We start from the raw sequence: 24,248 nt of genomic DNA on the forward strand, positions 1-24,248 counted from the left end.
GTATGGTAACCCTTACTTGGAATTTGTCCTCTGCATTTAACCCATCCAAGTTAGTGCACACACATTAGGAGTAGCGAGTAGTAAAAACACACACACACTGCAAACCATGGACACACACATACAGCGAGCAGTGGGCAGCCATTTTTGCGTTGGTACCAGGGCAGCAATTGTGGATTGTGTGCCTTGCTTGCTCAAGGGCACTTTACTCGTTTCCTACAGGTATAGAGATGGTTGTCATGTAGGTGCATGTAGGACCATTAAAATAACATGTTAGCAGATATTGCCTTTTTTTTTTTTTTTATACAAAAAAAACGAATTGAGGCAACTATTTGCATCAGAAGTTTGAGTATTTTGAACTCAGCTGATTTGTTTGACCAATTAGACTTTGCGTGTTTTCAACATGCACTCATGTTTATGTAATACCAACACAACTTTCCTCTTAACACAAATCAGATACTTTGTATAACGCAATTGAGTGAAAGTAACTTCCATGAATACACATTAGTGCAACACACATTTTTTAATATATGAAATGTTTTTTTTCTATATATTTGAATTTATTTTCAGCAATATTTTATTACGTATATTTTTCAATACATTAAACTATTTCATATATTGATAATAAATATATGGAAATATATTTTCTTGTGTAAGGGTACCTGTCATGGTTAAGGACTTTTTTGTTTCTCTTAGGATTGTTTCTCTGCTTCGTTTTGGTTGTTGATGATCTCCTCTGTTTCTATTGTTACGTATAATTATCACCTGTCAGTCATTATGTTCGTCTTGTATTTAAACTCATTATTTTCAGTCCGTTGTCGGTTCGCATATGTGTTTTTTGGTTTGTAATTCCTCCTATACGTTTCTGTGTGTGTACCTGTGTATTATGAAGATACTGTCTGAGCTACTATTTAATCTTGCCGTGTGTGCTGAAGACCAGACCATTACAGTACCCCATTTATGGATATAATCATTTTAGTCTTTTCCTATTTCAGCTTTGATGATGTGAAGCACTATCTCCAGCGCCATCTGACAGAAGTTGAGCAAAGCAACATCATTGAGGAGACTGATAAAACTGAGCTTTATTCCTTGTACATAAACTGTTTGGAGGTGTGTATATCACTACCCTCACCATCTCACTTTGGTTTTACAGCTTAGTTGTAGTTTTCTAGATTCTCTCTCTGCATATTCTCAGGTATTGGAATAGTTTATATGTTTAGTGACAGCTTTAATGTTTTCCTTCACTATCCACTCATTTTATTTAAAATTCAAGCTACATAAATGTCACAGATGATCACAATTTTTTAGTCCATGTAAACAATAAATTCAGTCTAGTGTGTCAACCTATGACTGGAAGTGTAATTGAATTTTTAATTTAAGCATAACCTTAACCAAATTTGTGACGTGTATGATTAAAGATGTAAAGTTCTAAAGGAAATGTATGTTTTAAGGCAGATTTGTACTAATTAAGATATTTTTTTGTTAGTGCATGTAATTAAAATTAATTAAATCGTTTTGATTTATTTCTTAAGAATTAGTATTAAAACATCCATATGTGTTGTGTGTTTAAAGTTTGGTTAAAACTATAAAAATTTAATTCTGTGTCTGCAGGACTCAATGTATGATCAGACCAAGTGGCACTCTGTGGCGGAGCAACAGGCCTGTTTGCAGGAGGAAACTCGCTTTCTGCGGGAGTTTCTCCGCTCTGATTGTGTGTCCGCACACACTGCATCTATAGAGCACCTTCAGCAGGTGGCCAGAGTTCGACTGTGCCTGGATGGGGCTGCTGACCTGCTTGTTAACAGAGTTACTACTGATGGTGAATGAAAGTCTTTAATTCTTGTGCTTTAGTGTCTGACATGATCTCACAAACCCTGTCAAGGACATATCTTAAGAAAATGAGCTATCTTTTACCAACTTTAAAGGAAACTTGGTAAAACTTTAGTGTGGGGAACACATATTCACTATTAACTACGACTTTTGCCTCAATAAACTCCTAATTTACTGCTTATTAATAGTTAGTAAGGTAGTGTTTGTAGCATTTAAGTTTAGGTATTGGGTAGGATTAAGGGATGTAGAATAAGGTCATGCAGAATAAGGCATTAATATGTGCTTTATAATTACTAATAAACAGCCAGTATCCTATATATGCATGCTAGTAAGCAACTAGTTAATAGTTAATAACTGAACCTTAAAATAAAGAGTTACTGGAAACTTTAAGGTGAGTCAACAATTTTATTTTTGGGTGAACTAACCCTTTATGTCGTTCCACACCCGTTCATCTTCAGACACAGTTTAAGATATTTTATATTTAGTCCAAAAGTGTATGCAAGTGTATGCACACTATACTGTCCATGTTCAGAAAGGGAATAAAAACATCATCGCAGTAGTCCATATGGGACATCAGTGGGTTAATTAGAATCTCTTGAAGCATCGAAATTACATTTTGGTCCAAAAATAACAAAAACTACGACTTTATTTGCATCTTTATTTGAGGATTGAAAACAAACCCGGAAGAGAAGTCAATGCTGAATAAAGTCGTAGTTTTTGTTATTTTTGGACCAAAATGTATTTTCGATGCTTCAAGAGACTCTAATTAACCCACTGATGTCTCATATGGACTACTGCGATGATGTTTTTATTCCCTTTCTGGACATGGACAGTATAGTGTGCATACACTTGCATACGCTCTCAGACTAAATATAAAACATCTTAAACTGTGTCTGAAGATGAACGGAGGTCTTACGGGTGTGGAACAACATTAGGGTGAGGAGTTAATGACATCAATTTCATTTTTGGGTGAACTAACCCTTTAACACACACTGTTTCTGCCAGTCTCATGTCAGTCTTGAGTATCTACAGAGTAGTATTGCGTCCTTCATATCTCCCAAGAGTCTTTAGTTTCATCATATTTATAAAAGACAGATACGCTGTACCGATTCTTTCCAAAAATAGTCACAGTGACTCGCAGTGGGCGAAGCTAAAGAATCACACACACTCAATACATCAGGGCATTATCCCTGGATAACTCTTGATTCACTATACGTTGGTATTGTTGGCCATTCCATACGCGCCGATTGCCAACAAAACACACATTTGATGCAGTTTCACTCAACACCTGTGGTTTCCACTCTTGAACAGGAACACACACACACACACACACACACTTGCAGAGCTCCAGAAACATAAACTGCATCCACTGTTCCCTTAACGCTGGTTTATATAGGAAGCTGAACAAGGTTATCTTTCCCTCATAAACAGAAACACATTGTGTAGTGGCATTGTTGATTTCGTGGTCTAAAATCAAAATGACAGCGCCGCCGACAGCTCCTGTAACCTGAACGAACCTCGTTTGATGGAAGGCATTTGTTGGACTCATCCGGGAGAAGTTCCCAACTTGTTTGAATACAGAAGGAGTGTATTTGGCACAGAAGTACTCTGTCATACGTCCAACTAATTTTCTGAAATGTCCATGAGGGTCAATTCTTTAACAGTGTAAAAAAGGCAGTATGCATTAGACTTTAAGATTTGTAAAATATTTGTGTTACATTTTAGGTGTACGGGATGATCCTTTGCCTTCTGGCCCAGCGTTCTTCAACAGTGTGGTTGATCTGTGCTGCCGGAGCAAGAATGATTGGTACAGGGTTTACCTCATCAGAAAGATCTGCAGTCTTCATGGCGTTGAATATGTCCAGAAACTTCTGCCACAGGAAGGGTTCAGGTGGCTCTTTCCTCAGGAGATTCTTGAATCGGTGAGTTTTTGTTGAATTAATGTCAAAATGCTGATATGAGTATTTGTGCTTTGACTCCTAAATGTATTTCTCTCAGAATCAAGATGAAAGCCAGATTGACCAGTATCTAGCATGTGGAATGGACTACAAAACTATTAGAGATGCTGTAGCCAAAGCCATGCTAGATTGCAACATGAATGGAATACAGAAAGCCATTGAGGTATTTTTTTACTCCTACACACACACACACACACACACACACACACACACACACATACACACACTGTGTTCCAAAACCTAGGGAGCTTCCTATAGGCCATGCACCTATGTGGCAGTGACTAGGGTCAGAAATGAGGGCAAATTTTTTTGGGGCAAAAATGCCACCTAAATGAAAAAACTACAATTCAAGATAAGGTTGTCCACGGGGTCTTAAAAAGTATTAAAAGTTTATAAATCAATTTAGACAAAATGAAGGCCCTTAAAAAGTATTTAAAAGTCTTAAAAATTGTTTAGGTTTTCCATTTTGTAGCATCTTTTAATTGTGTATATTTGTCAAAAGAGGTTTTATGCTAAAGTTTGCCTGAATTTAATCATTGCATAGGCAAGGCAAGGCACTACTGCGTGATAGCAAGGGCTCCAGACTGCGTCTAAATGGTCGCATTTTGCATCAAATTTAACTCCATGATTCCTGTATATCAAGGTTATTTTCCTAAGACTAAGTCAAAAAGCATTCTCGTAAACTAAACTAAAATGTTAAAATCATAATAGATGCAAAACTAAAACTAAACTAAATTAACAACAGTTATTTAAGAAAAACAAACTTAAATAAAATAATAATTAGCAAAAATAAATAATTGTTTTTATAATTAATAAGCGCTTCAGTTTTTACTCGCTTCATGCGGGTGAAGTGAGCTGAGGCGATCAACGGCTCTCAGTGAAGGACCGAAACGTGGAGCACATTGCTAGTCCTACGCAGCTGTTCACAAAGAATGCACTCTGGGCAAAGAAATGGAAAATGACACAATGGAGACGCAAGTTGAACCACTTTTAACTATAACTTGAGCACGCTGCTTTTAGAATGATGTTTCATGCACACGAGAGATGCTGGTGCAACAGTAGCAAGTAGCTACTACTACTGTATGTTGGAGATATATTTATGTTATGTTAATATGTCAAAAGTCATGATTGCTGATTATGGCTGTAGATATTGTAATAATAAATAATTATTAATTGTGTTTTCAGCAGTGACTCATATAAACACCTCCGGTTGGCCATTGCATTGGCCATTGCTCAACAGAACCTGATGCAACAGAAATCTGATGCAATGGGAGCCAGATGTAATGCCGCAATACACACTTTTCAATTTAGTATTTTCACGAAAGTTTAATTGTTTATTTAAAAACGAAACTAAAACTAGCAAAACAATCTAAAACTAAACAGAAATGAAAACATGAAAATGTTTGCATAATATTATCAATGTAGAGACATTGCCAACATGGGAATACCAGGACACACACACACTTGATATAACATTATTAACTTCATTATTTAAAGGGGGGGTGAAATTTTGTTTCATGCATACTGAGCTTTTTACACTGTTAAAGACTTGGATTCCCATTCTAAACATAGACAAAGTTTCAAAAACTAAAGTTGGACGTTTGATGGAGTATTTCTGTGTCAAAAATACTCCTTCCGGTTTCTCACAAGTTTCGGAGAGTTTTTTTCGAGTATGGGTCGACTTGACGTGAATAGACCGGAAGGTCCTTGTATGGGCCGTACGGGCTCTTCTCCCGGTAGGGTGCGCGTGCGCGCGTGACTAGAGCGAGAGAGGAAATGCACGCCCATAAACACTCTTTCAAGGTGCAGATCGAGTCATCCGTGAACACTTCTGACACGCCCTATGGTCGCACCGCGCTCCACTTTATTCCTATGGGTGATGTTGAGCGACTTCAATGCTTCAGCGCAGCATTCGGGCAAGGCAGCGCTGCATTTGAACCGATTTGAACGCAGAAATGACGGGAAGCTTCACAACATCGCTTCAGTCGCGTCGCAAAGTGGATCTCCACCTTTTTTCTCCACCGGTGCTTTTTTTTTCCTTCTTCATTTATTCTATTTTGTTCTAGGTGTAGTGTTGTTGTTTTTTCTTTTGTGTTTTGTTGGTTGTGTGTGTGTGTTTACATGTTTTGAAAAACCATTAAACAGTTAATCATAAAAAAAGAAAACAATATTAAAATAAAAACTCATTTAAAAATGCAAAACTATAATAACCTTACTGTATATACCCTGAAATGGGTCCCTGCACAATTAAACTTTCGCGAAAATGCGAAATTATTGAAAAGTGTGAATTGCGGCATTACATTCGGCTCCCATTGCATCAGATTTCTGTTGCATTAAGTGTCTGTTGAGCTTATGAATGAAATAGCCAATCGGAGGAGTCACTGCTGAAAACACTATTAATAATTATTATTACAATATCTAGAGCAATAATCGGCAATCATGACTTTTGTCACAATAACATAACATAAATATATACAGTATCCATCAATGGTTTTGAAAGAAGTCCTTTCTGCTCATCAAGGCTACATTTATTTAATCAAAATTATAGTAAAAACTGTAATGTTGAGTAATATTATTATCATTTAGAATAACTTCTCTATTTTCTTCTTCCGGGTGAACGATGGCGCTATTAGCTGCCGCTACTCAAAATTTAAAATGACCTGTGTATCTGTGTTGATTCTGCGGGGTTGTACGCTGGTTGATTTGTGGTTGCCGGTCTGCCTGCCGGTTACTGATTGTTCTTCGTGGTAACTTTACCTCTGGCACGGGGATCATCTATGAGGATCACTGAGCTACTGGTGCGGATGAACTACATCTGGGTTGTCCTTTCTGCTGTATACCATTCTGTGGTATGGACGATGCTTCAGTATTCGGCAGCGGAACTTATTCAGCTCCGTCTGCATCCTTTTAATCTACCAGCTCTACATCTCCCCTTGGATATTGTGTACATACCACGTCGGAAATATATACATTGCGGGTCTCGGCGGAGTTATAACATTGATGACTCCTGTCAAATACGGTCATTTTGGTCATCTAAACCACGCTCGCAGAAGAGGCTCTCACGGACTGTTGATCACAGTGTATTAACCAACCTGGCCAGATCGGTTGGCATCGACTCTGGTAAAAACAATATCTCCTTTGGATTACTTAATACACGATCACTCTCCACTAAAGGACCTCTGGTGTATGATCTGCTGTTTGACCGTAAGTTTGACTTCCTCTCTCTTAACTGAGACATGGCAGAAACCAGGTGACTTTTTTCATTTAAACCAGTCTGCTCCCCCAGGATATGGTTACGTAAGTAAATCACGTGATACGGGACGGGGAGGGGGAGTGGCAATACTTTATAAAGAGAAATTTAAAGTATCTCAGTTAACTTTGCCTTCATATTCTTCTTTTGAATTAATTGCCTTAAAAATTAATGGGGCAATTCCTACCATCTTCACAACCATACCGTCCTCCAAAAAGCAATAATGCCTTTTGAACTGAACTCTCAGAACTCTTTATTCTATATTCTATTAATCTATATTCCATGTCTCCAAATGTTATTATGTTGGGTGATTTTAACATTCATGTAGATAATGTCAATAATGCACTTACAAGTGAATTTCTATCATGTTTGGATTGCTTTGGTATGCAACAATTTAACACTCTGCCCACTCACACTAAGGGGCATACTCTTGATCTTGTTTGTTGTTCAGGTACAACACCTTATAATTGCACTGTTTCTGACCTGTCCATATCTGATCACCTGTTGGTGTCTTTTTATGCCCAACTGGCAGTTTTTAAGGTAAACCCATGCCGTCCAATCACATTTAGGAATATTAAGTGCATTGATGTGCCTACTCTTGCTGATGAACTTGCCATCTTCTCCTGTAAATCTGATTTCTCTAATGTTGATGAACTAGTTACATATTACAATAATGGACTGAACATGATTTTAGATGACTGCACCTGTGAAAACTCGAACTATTTCAATTGTACATTCAGCTCCTTGGTTTACACCTGAACTACGTGAACTTAAATCTAAAGGCCGTAGGTTAGAGAGGTTGTACGTTAGAGCTGGCCTTACTGTTTATAAAGAAATGTATGCTGAACATATTCAAATGTACAAAAACGCACTGTCCAAAGCGAAATCTGATCACTACTCCAACATAATTGGAGTAAGTAATGGAAATCCCAGGTCTCTTTTCTCTGTGGTAAACAATATTCTGCGACCTCCTGATTCTTTGCCATCTGATGTGTATTCCACAGAATTATGTGATCGCTTTATGAGTTTTTTTGAGTCTAAGGTTAATGATGTACATCAGCAATTACCTACTGGTACTTTCTATCATGACTCCTGTCAATTTATTTCTCATGCACCTCCCCACTCTGTTTTCTCTACCTTTACTCTAACAACTACTTTAGAGATAGTGAATCTGATAAATAAATCTAAATCGTCGACATGTCAGTTAGACCCTCTACCAACTGTTTTAGTGAAAGCATGTTTACCAGCCCTGTGTCCACTGATTACTCAAATTGTTCATTCTTCACTTAGTTATGGTTCAGTACCTCCATCTCTTAAATCTGCCATTATTACTCCCATAATTAAGAAACCAGGGTCTGATCCAATTAATTTTGATAATTTCCGCCCAATTTCAAATTTACCATTTATCTCTAAGGTAGTGGAAAAGTGTGTTTCAATTCAAATTCATGAATATCTCTTAAATAATAATTTGTATGAACAATTTCAATCTGGCTTCCGTCCTCATCACAGCACTGAGACTGCTCTTGTCAGAATATTTTATTGCTGGCAGCTGACTCTGGGCTGTTAACCATACTTGTTCTTCTTGACTTAAGCGCTGCCTTTGATATTGTTTCATATAAGATTCTTCTCGATAGGTTAGCGTCTATTGGGATTGCTGGCACGGCTCTGTCTTGGTTTGGGTCATATCTATCTGGACGCACTCAGCATATTCAATTAAAAAGTTTTAAATCAAGAACATCTACAGTCACTTCTGGTGTTCCCCAGTGTTCTGTTTTGGGCCCACTTCTTTTTATTATTTATCTGCTTCCTCTTGGTTCCATTTTAAGAAAAAATGGAATTAATTTTCATTTTTATGCGGATGACACCCAACTTTACCTGTCTGCCAAACCAACTGATTTTCCCCCACCATCTTTGACCAGCTGTTTAGCTGAAATTAAAGATTGGCTTTCGCCAACTTTTTGAAGCTAAATAGTAACAAAACCGAGGCTTTACTTGTTGGCACTAGATCCGTTTTATCAAATTCTAATGGTTTTTCTTTGTACATTGATAATAACTCAATCTGTCCTTTCTCACAGGTTAAAAGTTTGGGTGTTATCATGGATAGCACACTATCCTTTGACACTCATATTAATCATATTACACGGACTGCATACTTCCATTTGCGTAATATTAATCGTCTCCGTCCTTTTCTGTCAACTGATAATACAGCAGTTCTTATTCATGCATTAGTCACGTCACGTATAGACTATTGCAATGCTCTTCTCACAGGTGTTCCTTTGAAATTGCTACATAAGCTTCAGTTGATTCAAAATTCTGCAGCACGTGTTCTTTCTAGATCGCCTTCTTTTGAGCACGTCTCCAGTTCTTCAGCAATTGCACTGGCTTCCGGGAAAATATCAAGTTGAATTTAAGATCTTGCTACTTGCTTACAAGGCACTTCATAATCTTGCACCCCAATACCTTACTCAACTTCTCCATGTTTACGCTCCATCACATGCTCTCAGATCTTCATCTTCAATTTCTCTTGTGGTACCTCGGATTCGACTAACTACCATGGGTGCCAGATCATTTAGTTATGCTGTCCCCCGCTTATGGAATTCCCTTCCTCTTGATGTTCGTAACAGTGATTGTTTATTGACTTTTAAAACGTGTCTTAAGACATATCTTTTTATACAGGGTTTTTTATAATGTGTTTTACTGAGTCTTGACTGCACTTTTTTTTTTACATTCTATCTTTTGTATATGCGGAGTGTTCGTTGTGTGTTTTGTGCAGTATTCTGTATTTTCATTGTGAGGTGACCTTGGGTGTCATGAAAGGCGCCATTAAATAAAATGCATTATTATTATTATTATTTTAAAATATTGTAAAATTGTAATTTATTCCTGTTATCAAAGCTGAATTTTCAGCATCATTACTCCAGTCTTCAATGTCGCATGATCCTTGAGAAATCATTTTGATATGATGATTTGCTGCTCAAGAACATTTATAATTATTATTATCAATGGTGAAAACATTATTGTGGTAAGATTTACAAAAGAGAGAAATTATTCTATTCAATGAATAATATTCATGGATTAAATTGTTCAACATAAATAGTTTGTAATATTATAAACGCCTCTACTATTTCAAAAAATGCTTCAATAAATGTAATAAATAATTTAAATAAATGCAAATAAATTATGTTCATTTAATTTTCTATTCATCAAAGAATCCTTAAAAAAATGGTACGCCACTGTTTTCAACACTTATAATCATAAATGTTTATTGAGCAGCAAATCATTTATTAGAATGATTTCTGAAGGATCATGTGACACTTAAGAATAAATTATAGGAAATACAGGAAAATAAATTATAGTTTTTATAATAATAGTTCATTTTAATTGTAATAAGTAGTTTTAGTAATGAATTATTAAATTACTAATTTAATAATTAATTTTAGTAATTAATTATTAAATTACTAATTTTACTAATTTTAGTAATTTTAATAATAGTTCACAATATTACTGTGTTTACTGCATTTGTGATTAAATAAATGTAACCTGGGTCAGTATGATACTTCTTTCAACAAAAATTAAAACATTTTAATGTTTCCATACTTTTGACAGGTACTGTAAATGTCATGTCAGTTGCAGTTTTTGTTACAACTAATTATGGCTTTTGTCGATGTTGGTAAAATTTTATTGGTAGCAGTATATAGTGATTGATTAAAAGTAATTGGTTAAATTCAAGTAAAAAGAGCACAGATACTAGCCTAGAAATCTAGACACACCCTAGCGGCAGCAAATCTGCCTGCGAGTGTGTCGTCTAGCAACTCTCCATACCCGTCTGAGCTGTAAACGCCAAGCTCTTGACGGGCCAATCACATCTTGTATAGAGTCGGTGGGCGGGGCTTAACATAATGACACCAGAGTTGTGTTTGCGTGCTTCTAATCAACACAGAAGCTGGCGAACGGCCGTCATTCGAATCAGCTTTGACCGCGACTCTGGAAGACTTGGAGTTAAGCTTTTCTCTGAGAAAAGAACAAAGAACGGCACTGAAGTCATTCTTAAGAAGGGAAGATGTGTTCGGAGCTTTGCCGACCATACGGATACGGTGAATGTTTAATCTATCAAAGAGCTCCGTTTCACCTTCGTTGCTCTGGTTGGTTGTAGCGCTATCCTATCGCGTGCAGAGGGAGTTTGAAAGACAACCGTTTATCCCACCCCTCGGACTGAGCCCAGTCAATGGTGAGTTTCCAGACCAAACATCTTGATGTGGCTCTGGCTTGTCAGGCTACACAGATATATTTAATGTAGTAATTATAAAAATGTATCCTGGATATCAGTTTGGCCCTTAATAGAAAAGTTAATTTCTGACCCTGGCCCATTAACAAAATTTCAGTTCAGCAACTCATGAAGTCTCATAGACCATAGCAAGGCATTTTACTAGGAATTGGAATGGAGCAATTGTGTCCACTAGATGAACACTGTAATTAAATGCTTATTAAACCGTCAAATTCTTGGCATTCCTCACTTTGCTAAACTGCTGATCAGTTGACATGTCTTTTTCAAAATCTTTGTGTGAAGGATTGCAACAGCACACCCATGAAAAAAGCAGTTTATCTGCTTATGGCTTTGTTCAGAGAAGTCACGTCCCTGTACAGAAGTGGAAACAAAAACTTGCACCCTAAACCTGAGGTAAAAACACCAACATATGCTCCACAACAAGGCATTTACTGTTTTACAAATCTGTAAAGGTTCTGCTTCATCATTTCTGAAGAGTAGTTTGTAGATGTTCAAAAGTACATTAGAGAAATAATTCATTATAAAAAGTCATTATTAAAAGGATTATGTCATATGAGGAATATAATAATTCATATTTTCTTTCATATTTTGAGATTAAAGAGCTTGATGTCATATGAAAGTACTGCAATGCATACTGTACGTTTTAGAACTCAAAACCAATGCAAAAAGCATTTACAGTTTTACAGCAATCAATACATTGACACATGACCACCCTCTATGTTTAAGCATGATGAAAACTTGGTCAGCGAGACACTTTTTGAAAAATGTATAGTTTGATAAAACTATGCCTGATATTCGTGTTGTGTTTGTTTTCTGTAGCAATGTGCTGGCCTTGAAGATTTTATCAGAAATTCAGACGTCTTCGTCACTAATGAAATGAGAGCATTTGCTGAAGCGCTGGTGAAAAATCAACTGCTTGCTCTGCGCGTTCAACCACAGACATCAGGCAGAGAGTTTGTGCTGGTGGAGGTCACCGTTCATATGGCTGCAGTCGTTCTGTGTGGAAATTTGCCTTTACTGCAGCCACTGCAGCGGCTGGCACTCTCCCCAAACAACATGATGGTACGAACCCTTCACGCTATCACATAATGGAGTCACATGGTGACAGGAATGTGTCTGAGTTGTGATATTTCTGTCATGTTCTCCTCACAGGCTTCATTCATCCCAACTATGCCTGATGACATGTTGGTTGTTGCCCAGCTGGCCATGGGACGACTTCACTGGTATTGTGAGTAGCAAATATTCTCTCCACACTGAATCAAAACCTTCGAAAGTCATTATTAAACAGAACTTCATTATTATTAGAATATTCTATTGCTAGGGAAAAATGAATGTATTAATCGCATACAAAATAAGAGTTTTTGTTTACATAATAGAGATATGTTTGTACTGTGTGTAATTATTATGTAAATATAAATACACATGCATGCATGTATATTTTTATATACTGTATATATAATTTATCTTATAAACACATAAGAAAAATGTTATATTTTATACAAAAAAAAAATATTTATATATAACAAAATGTTGGCATGTCAGACTAGGCACTTATCAAACGTGAAGTTTGAGGCAGATCTGACATTGTATGCCCGAGTTACAACAACTTTGAAACATCAAACTTTGTCAGGCTGCCACGAACGCGCCCTTCAGCGAAAACTGAAGATCTTCACAATTTAACTTCGTCAAGGCCTTCAGATTTGTCTGACCAAATATGATGTGTCTACCGAATTGCATACTTTTACGCAAAACAGTTTGAATGATGCTTAATTGAAATTTTGTTGTTGGTGCTGTTGAGCCATTTTGCCACACCTAATTCTGAAACACATGTCAGACGTACATTTTCTGATGCGTGTGCAAAATTTCATGAGTTTCAGAGCATGTTTAGGCCCTCAAAAATGCGATTTAATTTAAGAGAGGAATAATAGACCAAGCAATTACAATATGGTCCTCACACCATCTGTGCCCAGGCCCTAATAAATGTACACTATTTTTCCAAAAGCTTTGGGACGCTTGCCTTAACATGCACCTGAACTTTGATGACATCCCATTCTTAATCTGTAGGGTTTAATATGGAGTTGGTCCACCCTTTGCAGCTATAACAGCTTCATCTCTTCTGGGAAGGCTTTCCACAAGGTTTAGGGGTGTGTTTATGGGATATTTTTGATCATTCTTCTAGAAGCGCATTTGTGAGGCCAGGCACTGATGTTGGATGAGAAGGCCTGGCTCGCAGTTTTTAGGGGTTGGCCAATCCCAACCCCTGATAAACTACCCCACACCATAACTTAAGAATAAACCTGGTGTCCTCCATGACTCCTGTTCTTTCTGACAAAAAGTGGGACATGGCCCAACCTTTTCCGACAGCACATGAAGGCAGCATTACAGAATGAAATTCCACAAAAGTTTGCCATGATTATGTATGATTACTTGTGGCAGAGCATAAAACAGTTTTTCCAAGCCATACCACTGCTGTAATGTGACATTGTTTGGAGTAAAATAGGTATTCAAAAAACAGGGGGAAATGTATGCCAGGATTTAAAAAAAAAAAATTTTTACAAAGAGATTAATTCACAAGACTATAAACATGTTATGTATTTATATATTTATAACGTATTTATAAAGTAAAAGGGTTTTTAATTGACACATTTTGACTGTTGTGTGAATTTTGACAGGTCTTTGACATTGACAAGGCATTTCTGCTTTTGGAGGATTAGATATATCACGTATTGTTTTATCATTTCCTAATCCCTATTGTTCTTTTGATCTTGACAGTCTGCCCTAATGGTCATCCATGCACTGTTGGTGAGGTAGGGTCATGTGAATTAATTCCTATGATTTATTCCTATTTATCAGTGGATTAACTATATTATCAGAACACAGAATTATATTTAGTCATGAATCATTATTTTATTTTATTTTATTATTCTTAAACTTGTATCTGTCCAGTGTGGTCAACCCATGGAAGTTGGTCGCTGTCCAGACTGTAATGCAGAAATTGGTGGCCACAACCATAACCCTGTTCAGGGCTTCAAAACCATGCAGATGCAGTAAGTTACTCTTACAGCGAATGCTTGTTGTTCATCTTTTATTCTGTCTAGTTTTGGTAAATATGATGTATTAACTGTCTCTCTGAAATACTTGATTCTGATTTATCATGATCATAAAAACCTTTGATCCAATGATAATAATTACTTTTGTAGACACATAAGTGTGCCAAATTATGAATATCTGGTCAATTGTTACAATAAGGTTCCATTTGTTAATATATTTTAGGTATCAATGGACATCAGTTTTTCTAGTATTTTCTAACAAAAAAGAAACCTCTAAATACGAAGAAAAAAAAAACTAACCAAAAGAAAAAAGAAACCTCTATAAAAGTTTATTAACCATCTAGCAAAGTCCTGCCATTATTTATTCTCTTCAGTTTCAAATAACCGTTTAAAAATAGTCAATATTCAACTCAATATCAATCAATTCAATATCAGCTCTTTAAACGTGTAAATTAAAGTTAAAATGCATGATATCGCATTAGACCGCCTTTTAATATTGTTGGTAAATTCATTAATATACTGTTGTTCTTTGTTAACTCATGTCTGTTCATAATACATTTACTAATGCAGAATTATATAACTTGCATTTATAAAAATTGCTAAAAATGCATTAGTGTATATGAAGACAACCAAATTGACCAAGATTAAAGGCTGTGGCAAGTATTGTTATTTTATGTACTGTAGCATTAAGTAATGTTAACATAAAACTTAAATTTATAGAAGTGCCTAGCGCTTTGAGTGCCTAGAAAAGCGCTATATAAATGTAATTATTATAATTATTATTAAGTGTTACTGTACTATACAAAATTAACTTTTTAATGAAAATATTAGCGTTTAAAATAACCCTTATATTTTCATTAAAAAGTACATTTTGCATAGTACATTTTGCATAATACTGCACGTTTTCCCTTGTGTAAACATCTTGTTTAGGAAGAGCAATACTGAAAACAGTGAAAATCTGTCAACAGTCATTTATACAATATATACCAGCCTTTTGTACCAGTTTTGGCTAAAGTACTTCTAATGATTTGTGGTGTTTGTCTGCTCTTCATATTTCTAATTATTTGTTGCTGTAGATCTGTTTTTGAGGTAATTGTTCAATCAGATTGAGGAAGTTGTTCCTCTTTGCAGAGGGGACCGTACTAAGTCGGGACACATTTTGGGCGACGCACAACGTCGTGATCATCCTGACATGCAGGACACTAAGAATATGTCACCAGCCCCCTTCGCTCTTCTCAGACTGCTCACACACATGTCCATGCTGCTGGGAGCTCAAAACAACCCTCAGGTATTACATTCCTTCTGCCTGCCATGGGTTCATTTTTATAAACTTCTCAACAAACAAACAAAAGGAAATCCTGCACACTATAAATACTAGCAAAAAATCAAAAACTCTTTATTACCAATGTTTCAGTGATTTTGCTAATGAGACATTAAGTCATTGAGTGTGATTTACTAATTAATGGTTCTCTTGCAATGATTGGTCATGTTATCGTTTTATATGTCATGGATTTTGAGTATTATATGATAAAGGTCATGAGACCGAAGTGTTGCTAATTTAAAAAAAAACAATTTTTGCAAGTATTGATAGTGTCCTGGATTTCCTTTTGTTTGTTTGTTGAGATTTTTGGATCTTCGTCCTACGCACCTATCTATTGTCTACAGGTGTGCGATGCATGTACACTAATTTTTATAAAATGAAAATGCTATGCTATTTTGATGTAGTTTTACGTTTGAAGCTCATCCCATATTTGTGCATGTTTCTGTCTAGAGTGTCATGCAGATCATCAAGCCTGCTGTGCTGGATCCTTGTCATTTCCTGATGGCCCATCTTTTGAAGGACATGGAGCAGCTGAGCAAAGCTCTGGGCAAAGGGGTGGATGATACAGTCAGTACCATCCATTTGACCATCCACAGTCTGCTGGAGCCCCATCAAACCAGCCAGTGTAAGCCACAACTCGACTTACATTTGCAACCTGCCATATTGATGCTTCAGAAATTCAGGAAATGTAACATTTTGTTATTCTAAACAGGGCCTGTTCTTTATGATCAAAACCTTTCCACTAAAGATGCAAGAAATGCATGGGAAAATGCCATGAATACTGACGTCATCACACATCAGCTGAAGGTATGCCATTTTTTCTTCTGACGAAAATGAGACGATAACGCAATAAAAACAAGTTTTGAATGACAAAAACTGATTAAAATCTACTGATATTTTAGTCAACAAATAAAAACGAGAGGAAAATATTAGGGAGGAACAATTTGGAAAGAGATACAGTCAGAACTAATGTCCTGCATGAGATGTGCACAATTTAATTATAACGTGCTGATCTGCCCGGCGGGACACAAGTTGACATACACTCACTACTTACTCACTGCACTTGACTGAATCATTTTAAAGGGGGCTTAACAAGCAGTTTTTGTCAGTCTCATGTCAATCTTGAGTCAACTTTCATTTCCAGGGCTCACTTGAAAAAGAGACTACTGTCTTAATGTGACTACCCTGGTAAAACAAAGGAAAAATAAATAAATGAGTACCTATAGAGTAGTATTGCATCCTTCATATCTCCCAAGAGTCTTTAGTTTTATCAGATTCATAAAAGACAGATACGCTGTAAAGATGCACACAAACTACCTTCTTTCAGCAACTGCCAAAAGATTACCAAGGCTGGGAGATATTGTTAATATGCACATCAACGTTTAAACAAAAATTGCTTTCTGAAGCTGCGTAAAGTAACTTTAGATGTGATACTTCTGTGGGTGTACCAATACTGAGACTATTCTCATGTTAACCAACTGTTACCATGGGAGTGAACGGAGTTGTCAGAACGCTTAAAGGGGGGGTGAAATGCTGTTTCATGCATATTGAGCTTTTTACACTGTTAAAGACTTGGATTCCCATCCTAAACATAGACAAAGTTTCAAAAACTAAGTTGGACGTTTGATGGAGTATTTCTGTGTCAAAAATACTCCTTCCGGTTTCTCACAAGTTTCGGAGAGTTTTTTTCGAGTATGGGTCCGCTTGACGTCGACAGAGCGGAAGGTCCTTGGAGGGAGATCATGCCCGTACGGGCTCTTCTCCCGGAAGGGTGCGCGCACGCGTGACTAGAACGAGAGAGGAAATGCACGCCCATAAACACTCTCTCAGCTGCAGATCCACTCGTCCGTGAACACTTCTGTTGCGCCGCGCTCCACCCTATGGGTCCCTCCCTATACACTCCCCAAAGAAGTGTGTTTTTGTTGGAGCGGTCCCAACGATAAAGGTTCACGGTTGTGCTTTGGAAACAGGCGGTGAGTAAAACTGCTTCAAATGTCTGTGTTTTTGGCTATCGTTGCGTAAGTAAACATCAGTAAACAACACGATCGTGTATAACGTTAGTTAATTTATCAATGGAGCATGCGATCTATGGTGTGTGTTTAAATACATTTGTTTAGCTGACCACTATTGGTGTCAGTTTGTTTATTGTAAAACCACCCAAACATAAACCTAGCGTTCTCACAAAGCGTGCTTCGTCATTCAAATGCGCTAACGGTTACTCCATTGTTGTTCTATGTATAACGTTACTCTAGTCTGACGTGCAAAGCTGTTTTGCTTGCTGCTGCTAAGGTTTAGTCGCATACAATAGTCCATAAACCGAATCATGTCCTCATAAACTGTGAGTAAACCCACACAAATGTTGACAGGCCACTAAATATAATACATACCACAGAGACGGACGTCCTGCTGTTGTTGCTTCTCCTGTTCAGTTTATTTCAGCCTCCGGATCTGATTCTGAATCACATATTAGCTGAATCTGATTGATGGCCATGGTTTATTTAGGGTAGCGTTTTCTTCTCCACGCTTGAGGACGTCACCGCTTTGTGCGCTCGTCATTCTTTAGCTCCGCCCACACGGTACGCCTCCAGCCGCTCTGTATTTTTCGGAAAGACTCAGTACGGCCTATATTTCTTTTATAATATAATAAAACTAAAGACTTTTCTGAGATATGAAGGATGCAATACTACTCTATAGGTACTCAAGATTGACATGAGATTGACTGAAACTGAGTGTTTCAACCCCCCTTTAATAAAGTTTGACTTTATCTGACTGTTTTGTTCACATTCCCTTTAGCACAGGTCCATCTAGTGGATGCATAACGCAAACCCAGTCAAAAATTTGACTGCAGGATCTTCTATTCTATGCGCCATATAATCCGGTGCGCCCTTTATATGAAAACAGTTCTAAAATAGGCCATTCATTAAAGATGCGCCTTATAATCCGGTGTGCCTTATAGTGCGGAAAATACGGTATATCATGCTTGATTTTTCTATTTATTTCCCTAATTTTTAATTACTTCTAAAACTATTCAACACATGTATCGACTATAAAATAAAGCTTTTTTGTTTGTTGAGTAGTTTGATCACATGTGACCTAACATAAAGCAAAAGCTGAGTGGTCAGTTAAGAGCTGTTGATTAGTTGTTGCATTAATGACCTCAATAGTTGAGTATTTCTAATAACCGCTGATTATTCCAAATTATTATTATTTGAAGCTTGGCTTTCCATTATTTTATTTTTTATTTTTCGCTCAGGTTTTGGAGCATCAGCTAAAGGAAGTGAACGCCTTCATCAGGGAAGATGAGCGAGTGTCTTCTAATCCGGTGATGAAGTTGACGTTTGGGGAACCAGGGCTTTTCCTGCACTCTCTGCCAAAGAACTCCCTCATCCATAATTCATCCATCTGGAGCTGCAGGAAGAGGGTCTCGATGTTGAGTCTGTCCCACATTGTGGAGCAGAACAGTGGCCGGGACACTTTGCCTGTGCTCTGGCGATTTCTTCAGAGGGTATTTATAATGTTCCTAAAGAAAGTACAGATTACACCTGTGGTAACACTTTAGTATGGGTAACTCATTCAATATTAACTATGACTTTTGCCTCCAAAATCTCCTAATTTACTGCTTATTAATATAGTTAGTAAGGTAGTTAAGTTTAGCTATGGGGTAGGATTAAGGATGTAGAATAAGGTCATGCAAAACAAGGCAATAATATGTGCTTCATAAATTCAAATAAACAGCCAATATCCATATGTATGCTAATAAGCAACTAACTAGTTGCGAGAATTAAAGTGTTATCACACCAGTTAAACTAAACATACAATTGAATAAGCATGACTACGCTGATAAAAATGCTTTCTGAAGTTGCCTAAAGTAAATTTAGATGTGATACTTCTGTAGGTGTACCAATACTGAGACTATTCTCATGTTAACCAACTGTTATTTTTAGGAAGCAGAGCTTCGGCTGGTACGGTTCCTTCCAGACATCTTGGTTCTCCAGAGGGATTTAGTAAAGAAGTTCCAGAATGTGACAGACCTAACCTACAGCACCATAGGAGAGTTCCTGCACAGCCAGAAAGCAGGTACTGGCCATATCAGAAATTTAAGAGATGATTTGCCTTGGCTAAGAGTTGTCTTTGGGTCAGTGTGGTTTCATGATTGAGATATATAAACAAATTGTTAATTATTTCAGTAAACTTGCTCATGGTTGACTTACCCATTACAGCACAAAATCATGCAAGCATATGCCATTTCTCTATAAATAAATTCATTGCAAAGACTGTAATAGTGCCATGTTTTCATTCAACAGCCTCACTCTCTGCCTGGTATGAAAAGCGCATAAAAATCTTTTTGTCAACATGGAACCAAATCAGGGTATCTCTGGCTAACACAGGTAAGCCAACTGCGACTTACAGTGGCAAGAATACATTTGTGAACATAACTGGGTTTCTGCATTGGGTCACTCCTAAAATGTGGTCAGATCTTCATCCAAGTCACATTTATAGACAAACTAAAACATTGTCCCTTTTCAAAATTTATCAGTGATCATTGGCTGGATAAAGTCAGTGAACTTCTGTGTTATGACTTCTGCAAAAGTTAAATGGAGTCAATTAAAAGGATGAGATACATGAGAATGTTGGTGCTCTGCCCTTTAAACTAAAGGTGCAAAATCCTTAAAGATGCATTTAATAGATGCACAGAGCTGGACAAGGCTACAAATAAATTATGACCTGGTTGTCCATGAATCCACGGTAAGATACCTTGTCTGATTCCTACTTTCTCAACAGTACACTGTGAGTGATTCAGTAAAAATGTGAAAAGTACAGTTGTTTGTGCATTATTAGTTTAGTCAGATTGTATTTGTGACTTAAATTAAGACCTCGTTCAGAAATCCATAAATACAAAACCAATCCATATATACAAAATGTATTCAGACACCTTCAACATTTTCTTACATGATCACAGTTTATTTGCTACAGTTGGTAATAAAATATGACAAGCGCTCAGGGTTAACTGTGTCAAAACAGACTCATCTTGATAATGTCAGACAACTTTGATAGAAAGGTGTGTAATGGATTACAATCAACCAATCAGCTGTTAAATTTAAGGACACGATTAGATAATACCAATTTAGCTCAACCAAGCAATGCTTAATTTTGTGTAGTCTGTGATGTCAAAAGTCACATTAGCAATTAAAGAGAAAACACTTCAGCAAAATATGCTCAGGTCAAACTGTCTGAATCATTTTGCTCCTAAATGTTAATCAGTTTTACTGGATGTTCACTGTATGAAGTATTTTCAGGTATAAAATGTCACTGTTTACTTTATTTTGGTATCCTGAACTACGTAGTGTCCTGCACCCACTAGTGAAACATTATATCTGCTGTTATATCTATATTTTTGGTTTGACTGTATATGACAAGAACAAAATAGATACTGGTAAATAGACAGCTCATTGTAATTTCATGGACAGATGTCTTATTTTTTTCTATTGATAATGGATGCAGGAGAGATAAAGCTGCCTGCTGAATACACTCAGGACGATCTGGATCTGGAGTCCGACCTGCAGGTGCTGCTGCCGCAGAGACATGGTCTGGGCCTGTGCTCCACTGCCCTCGTCAGCTACCTCATCACCCTTCACAATGACCTTGTGTACGCTGTGGAAAAACACACCGGAGAGGAGTCTGGGTAAGATTCATGTCCCATGCCATTTGTGCTGTTTGCTAAAGAAGTCCACGTAGGGTTATTAATACACATATAATGCATATTTATCTTAAATGCTGCAACCTTAGGGTCATGTCAAATCAACCAGAGGACCCTGGCTAAAAAAAATATTTTGATAAAAAAATAATTCTGGTTAAGAAATAACTAAATGCAGAATAAAGTTATATTTACTGAGTAATCCACTTTTTTGTAAAGGATTTAGTATTTTGTACCCTATACAAATTAGTGAATTACTCAGTAAATATAACTTTATTCTGCATTTAGATTTGGAGCCAAAAATGACATTAGAAAGATCATTATTTTATTTTTACACAGAGATTGGTAGGTCTATTAGTTACATCTGTTTACTTTAGCAGTCTTTGTTGCATATATGACTTTGTTGTTTATATGACACACACACACACACACATACAAATTTTTACTTGAGGTGCCCAAACTTTCGATCCCCATTGTATATATATATATATATATATATATATATATATATATATATATATATATATATATATATATATATATACAATGGGGATCGAAAGTTTGGGCACCTCAAGTAAAAATTTGTATTAATGTGCATAAAGATGGAAAAATCTCCAAAAGGCATCAAATGACAGATTAGACATTCTTATAATATATAAAAAAGTTAGATTTTATTTCTATCATTTACACTTTCAAAATAACAGAAAACGAAAAAATTGTGTCTACAATAGTTTGGGCACCCTGCAGAGTTAATACCTTGTACTGCCCCCTTTGGCAAGCTAAAACCTGACAGTGTCATGGATTGTTCTCAATCATCGTTCTGGATAGACCAGGTGATGTCAATCTTAAAGGTTTTAAATGCCCAGACATTGCCCCAACAATCAGCTCCATGGGTTCTTCTAAGCAGTTGTCTAGAAAACTGAAACTGAAAATAGTTGACGCTCACAAAGCAGGAGAAGGCTATAAAAAGATAGCAAAGCGTTTTCAGATGCCAATATTGGCCAATACATTTCAGAATGTAGTTAAGAAATGGCAGTCATCAGGAACAGTGGAAGTTAAAGCAATATCTGGAAGACCAAGAAAAATATCAGACAGAACGGCTCGCAGGATTGTGAGAAAAGCAAGTCAAAACCCACGTTTGTCTGCACAATCCCTCCAGAAAGATCTGGCAGACACTGGACTTGTGGTACACAATTCCACTATAAAGAGATACTTGTAAAAATATGGTCTTCATGGAAGAGTCATCAGAAGAAAACCTCTTCTACGTTCTCAACACAAAAATCAGCATTTGAAGTTTGCAAATGCACAAGCCTGATGCATTTTGGAAACAAGTTCTGTGGACCGATGAGGTTAAAATAGAACTTTTTGGCCGGAATGAGCAAAGGTATGTTTGGAGAAGAAAGGGCAGAGAATTTATTGAAAAGAACCTCTGTCCAACTGTTAAGCATGGGGGTGGATTGATCCAACCTTTAGGGTTGTATTGCAGCCAGTGGCACAGGCAACATTTCACGAGTAGAAGGAAAAATGGATTCAATTAAATTTCAGCAAATTTTGAATGCTAACTTGATGCCATCTGTGAAAAAGCTGAAGTTAAAGAGTGGATGGCTTCTAAAAATGTGGATTTGATCCTAAACACACCTCAAAATATACGCTGGATTACATCAAGAGGCATAAACTAAAGGTTTTGCCATGGCGTTTACAATCTCCTGACCTCAACATAATTGAAAATCTATGGATAGACCTTAAAAGAGCAGTGTGTGACAAATATACCTCAAACAGAATAGAAAAAGACTCTTGAAGAAAAGTTGAAAGACTCTTGGCTAGCTACAAAAAGCGTTTACAAGCTGTGATACTTGCCAAAGGGGGCAGTACAAAGTATTAATTCTGCAGGGTGCCCAAACTTTTGCAGACGGCATTTTTTTATTTTCTGTTATTTTGAAAGTATAAATGATGGAAATAAAAACTTTGACCTATTATAAGGATGTCTAATCTGTCATTTGATGCCTTTTGGAGATTGTTCCATCTTTTCTTGGCGTCTTTATGCACATTTATAAAACATTTTACCTGGGGTGCCCAAACTTTCGATCCCCACTGTGTGCCCACTATTATTGTATATGTAAATGTTCAAAAGTTCAGTTCAAAAATCAAAAATGGGAGAAAAAAAAGTACGTTTTTGTCTCCCATATTTGCATGCCTGTAACTCAAGAAGTATTAAATATATAGCTTAATATCCTTTATTCTAAACTCTAAAAGGATATTAAGGGTATGTCGCCTACAGTGGTTCATACTGCAGAGTTGTTGAACGACTGAAGGAACGTTATCAACAAGATTTTAGAAAACTGTACATTTCTCGTCTATTACCACCCACTGCTACTTATACCAACGACGGAAATAAGCGCAGTTACAATCACAAAATATGTGGGAGAGCTCTGCTTTAACTATTATCTTCAAAATCAATACCAAATCAAAACTAGTTAGCAAATCATTTGTAATTGAAAGAATTTAGTGACAAAATCTGTTTATGGTTACACTTAAATAGATGAATGAGATGATAAAAAACGTATACCATTAATCGTAACAAGCATGAATAGATTGTAACTATTCTGACTAGTAACTAACTGAGTGAGAGGGAGAGAAAAAAAGAGAAGAAGAGAAGAGGCAAAAAGAAGGCCCCCAAGATAAGAGAGATTTACAAAGTTATTTTTATCTCTTCCTTGACTATGTAACCATAACCCTATTGTGACCAATCAGACCAAACTTCCCCCACATTTGGCCTACAGGCCTTCAGAATCGTATTGTCTTTAGGAACTCCAAATGGCCCTTCTGATAAGAAAGAGGTGGGTTGAAAACAGTATAGCAAGT

General features: G+C 36.7%; 1 protein-coding gene across 2 annotated transcripts in view; it reads left to right on the forward strand.

Annotated features, from left to right (window-relative positions):
- rnf213a (ring finger protein 213a) overlaps nucleotides 1–24,248 on the forward strand; it is a 78,958-nt gene that overhangs the window by 43,259 nt on the left and 11,451 nt on the right. For both annotated transcript variants that reach the window (XM_067424803.1, XM_067424804.1), the window contains exons 49-64: nucleotides 993–1,107; nucleotides 1,609–1,816; nucleotides 3,553–3,749; nucleotides 3,826–3,948; nucleotides 11,603–11,713; nucleotides 12,140–12,382; nucleotides 12,473–12,548; nucleotides 14,093–14,127; nucleotides 14,267–14,367; nucleotides 15,502–15,658; nucleotides 16,142–16,316; nucleotides 16,404–16,498; nucleotides 18,945–19,196; nucleotides 19,636–19,768; nucleotides 19,996–20,079; nucleotides 21,194–21,374. In XM_067424803.1, coding sequence (XP_067280904.1) covers nucleotides 993–1,107; nucleotides 1,609–1,816; nucleotides 3,553–3,749; nucleotides 3,826–3,948; nucleotides 11,603–11,713; nucleotides 12,140–12,382; nucleotides 12,473–12,548; nucleotides 14,093–14,127; nucleotides 14,267–14,367; nucleotides 15,502–15,658; nucleotides 16,142–16,316; nucleotides 16,404–16,498; nucleotides 18,945–19,196; nucleotides 19,636–19,768; nucleotides 19,996–20,079; nucleotides 21,194–21,374 — 2,286 coding nt within the window. The remainder of the gene's footprint in view (nucleotides 1–992; nucleotides 1,108–1,608; nucleotides 1,817–3,552; nucleotides 3,750–3,825; nucleotides 3,949–11,602; nucleotides 11,714–12,139; nucleotides 12,383–12,472; nucleotides 12,549–14,092; nucleotides 14,128–14,266; nucleotides 14,368–15,501; nucleotides 15,659–16,141; nucleotides 16,317–16,403; nucleotides 16,499–18,944; nucleotides 19,197–19,635; nucleotides 19,769–19,995; nucleotides 20,080–21,193; nucleotides 21,375–24,248) is intronic.

This window comes from Pseudorasbora parva, chromosome 2 (assembly GCF_024679245.1).
Source record: "Pseudorasbora parva isolate DD20220531a chromosome 2, ASM2467924v1, whole genome shotgun sequence".
Lineage (NCBI taxonomy): Eukaryota > Metazoa > Chordata > Actinopteri > Cypriniformes > Gobionidae > Pseudorasbora > Pseudorasbora parva.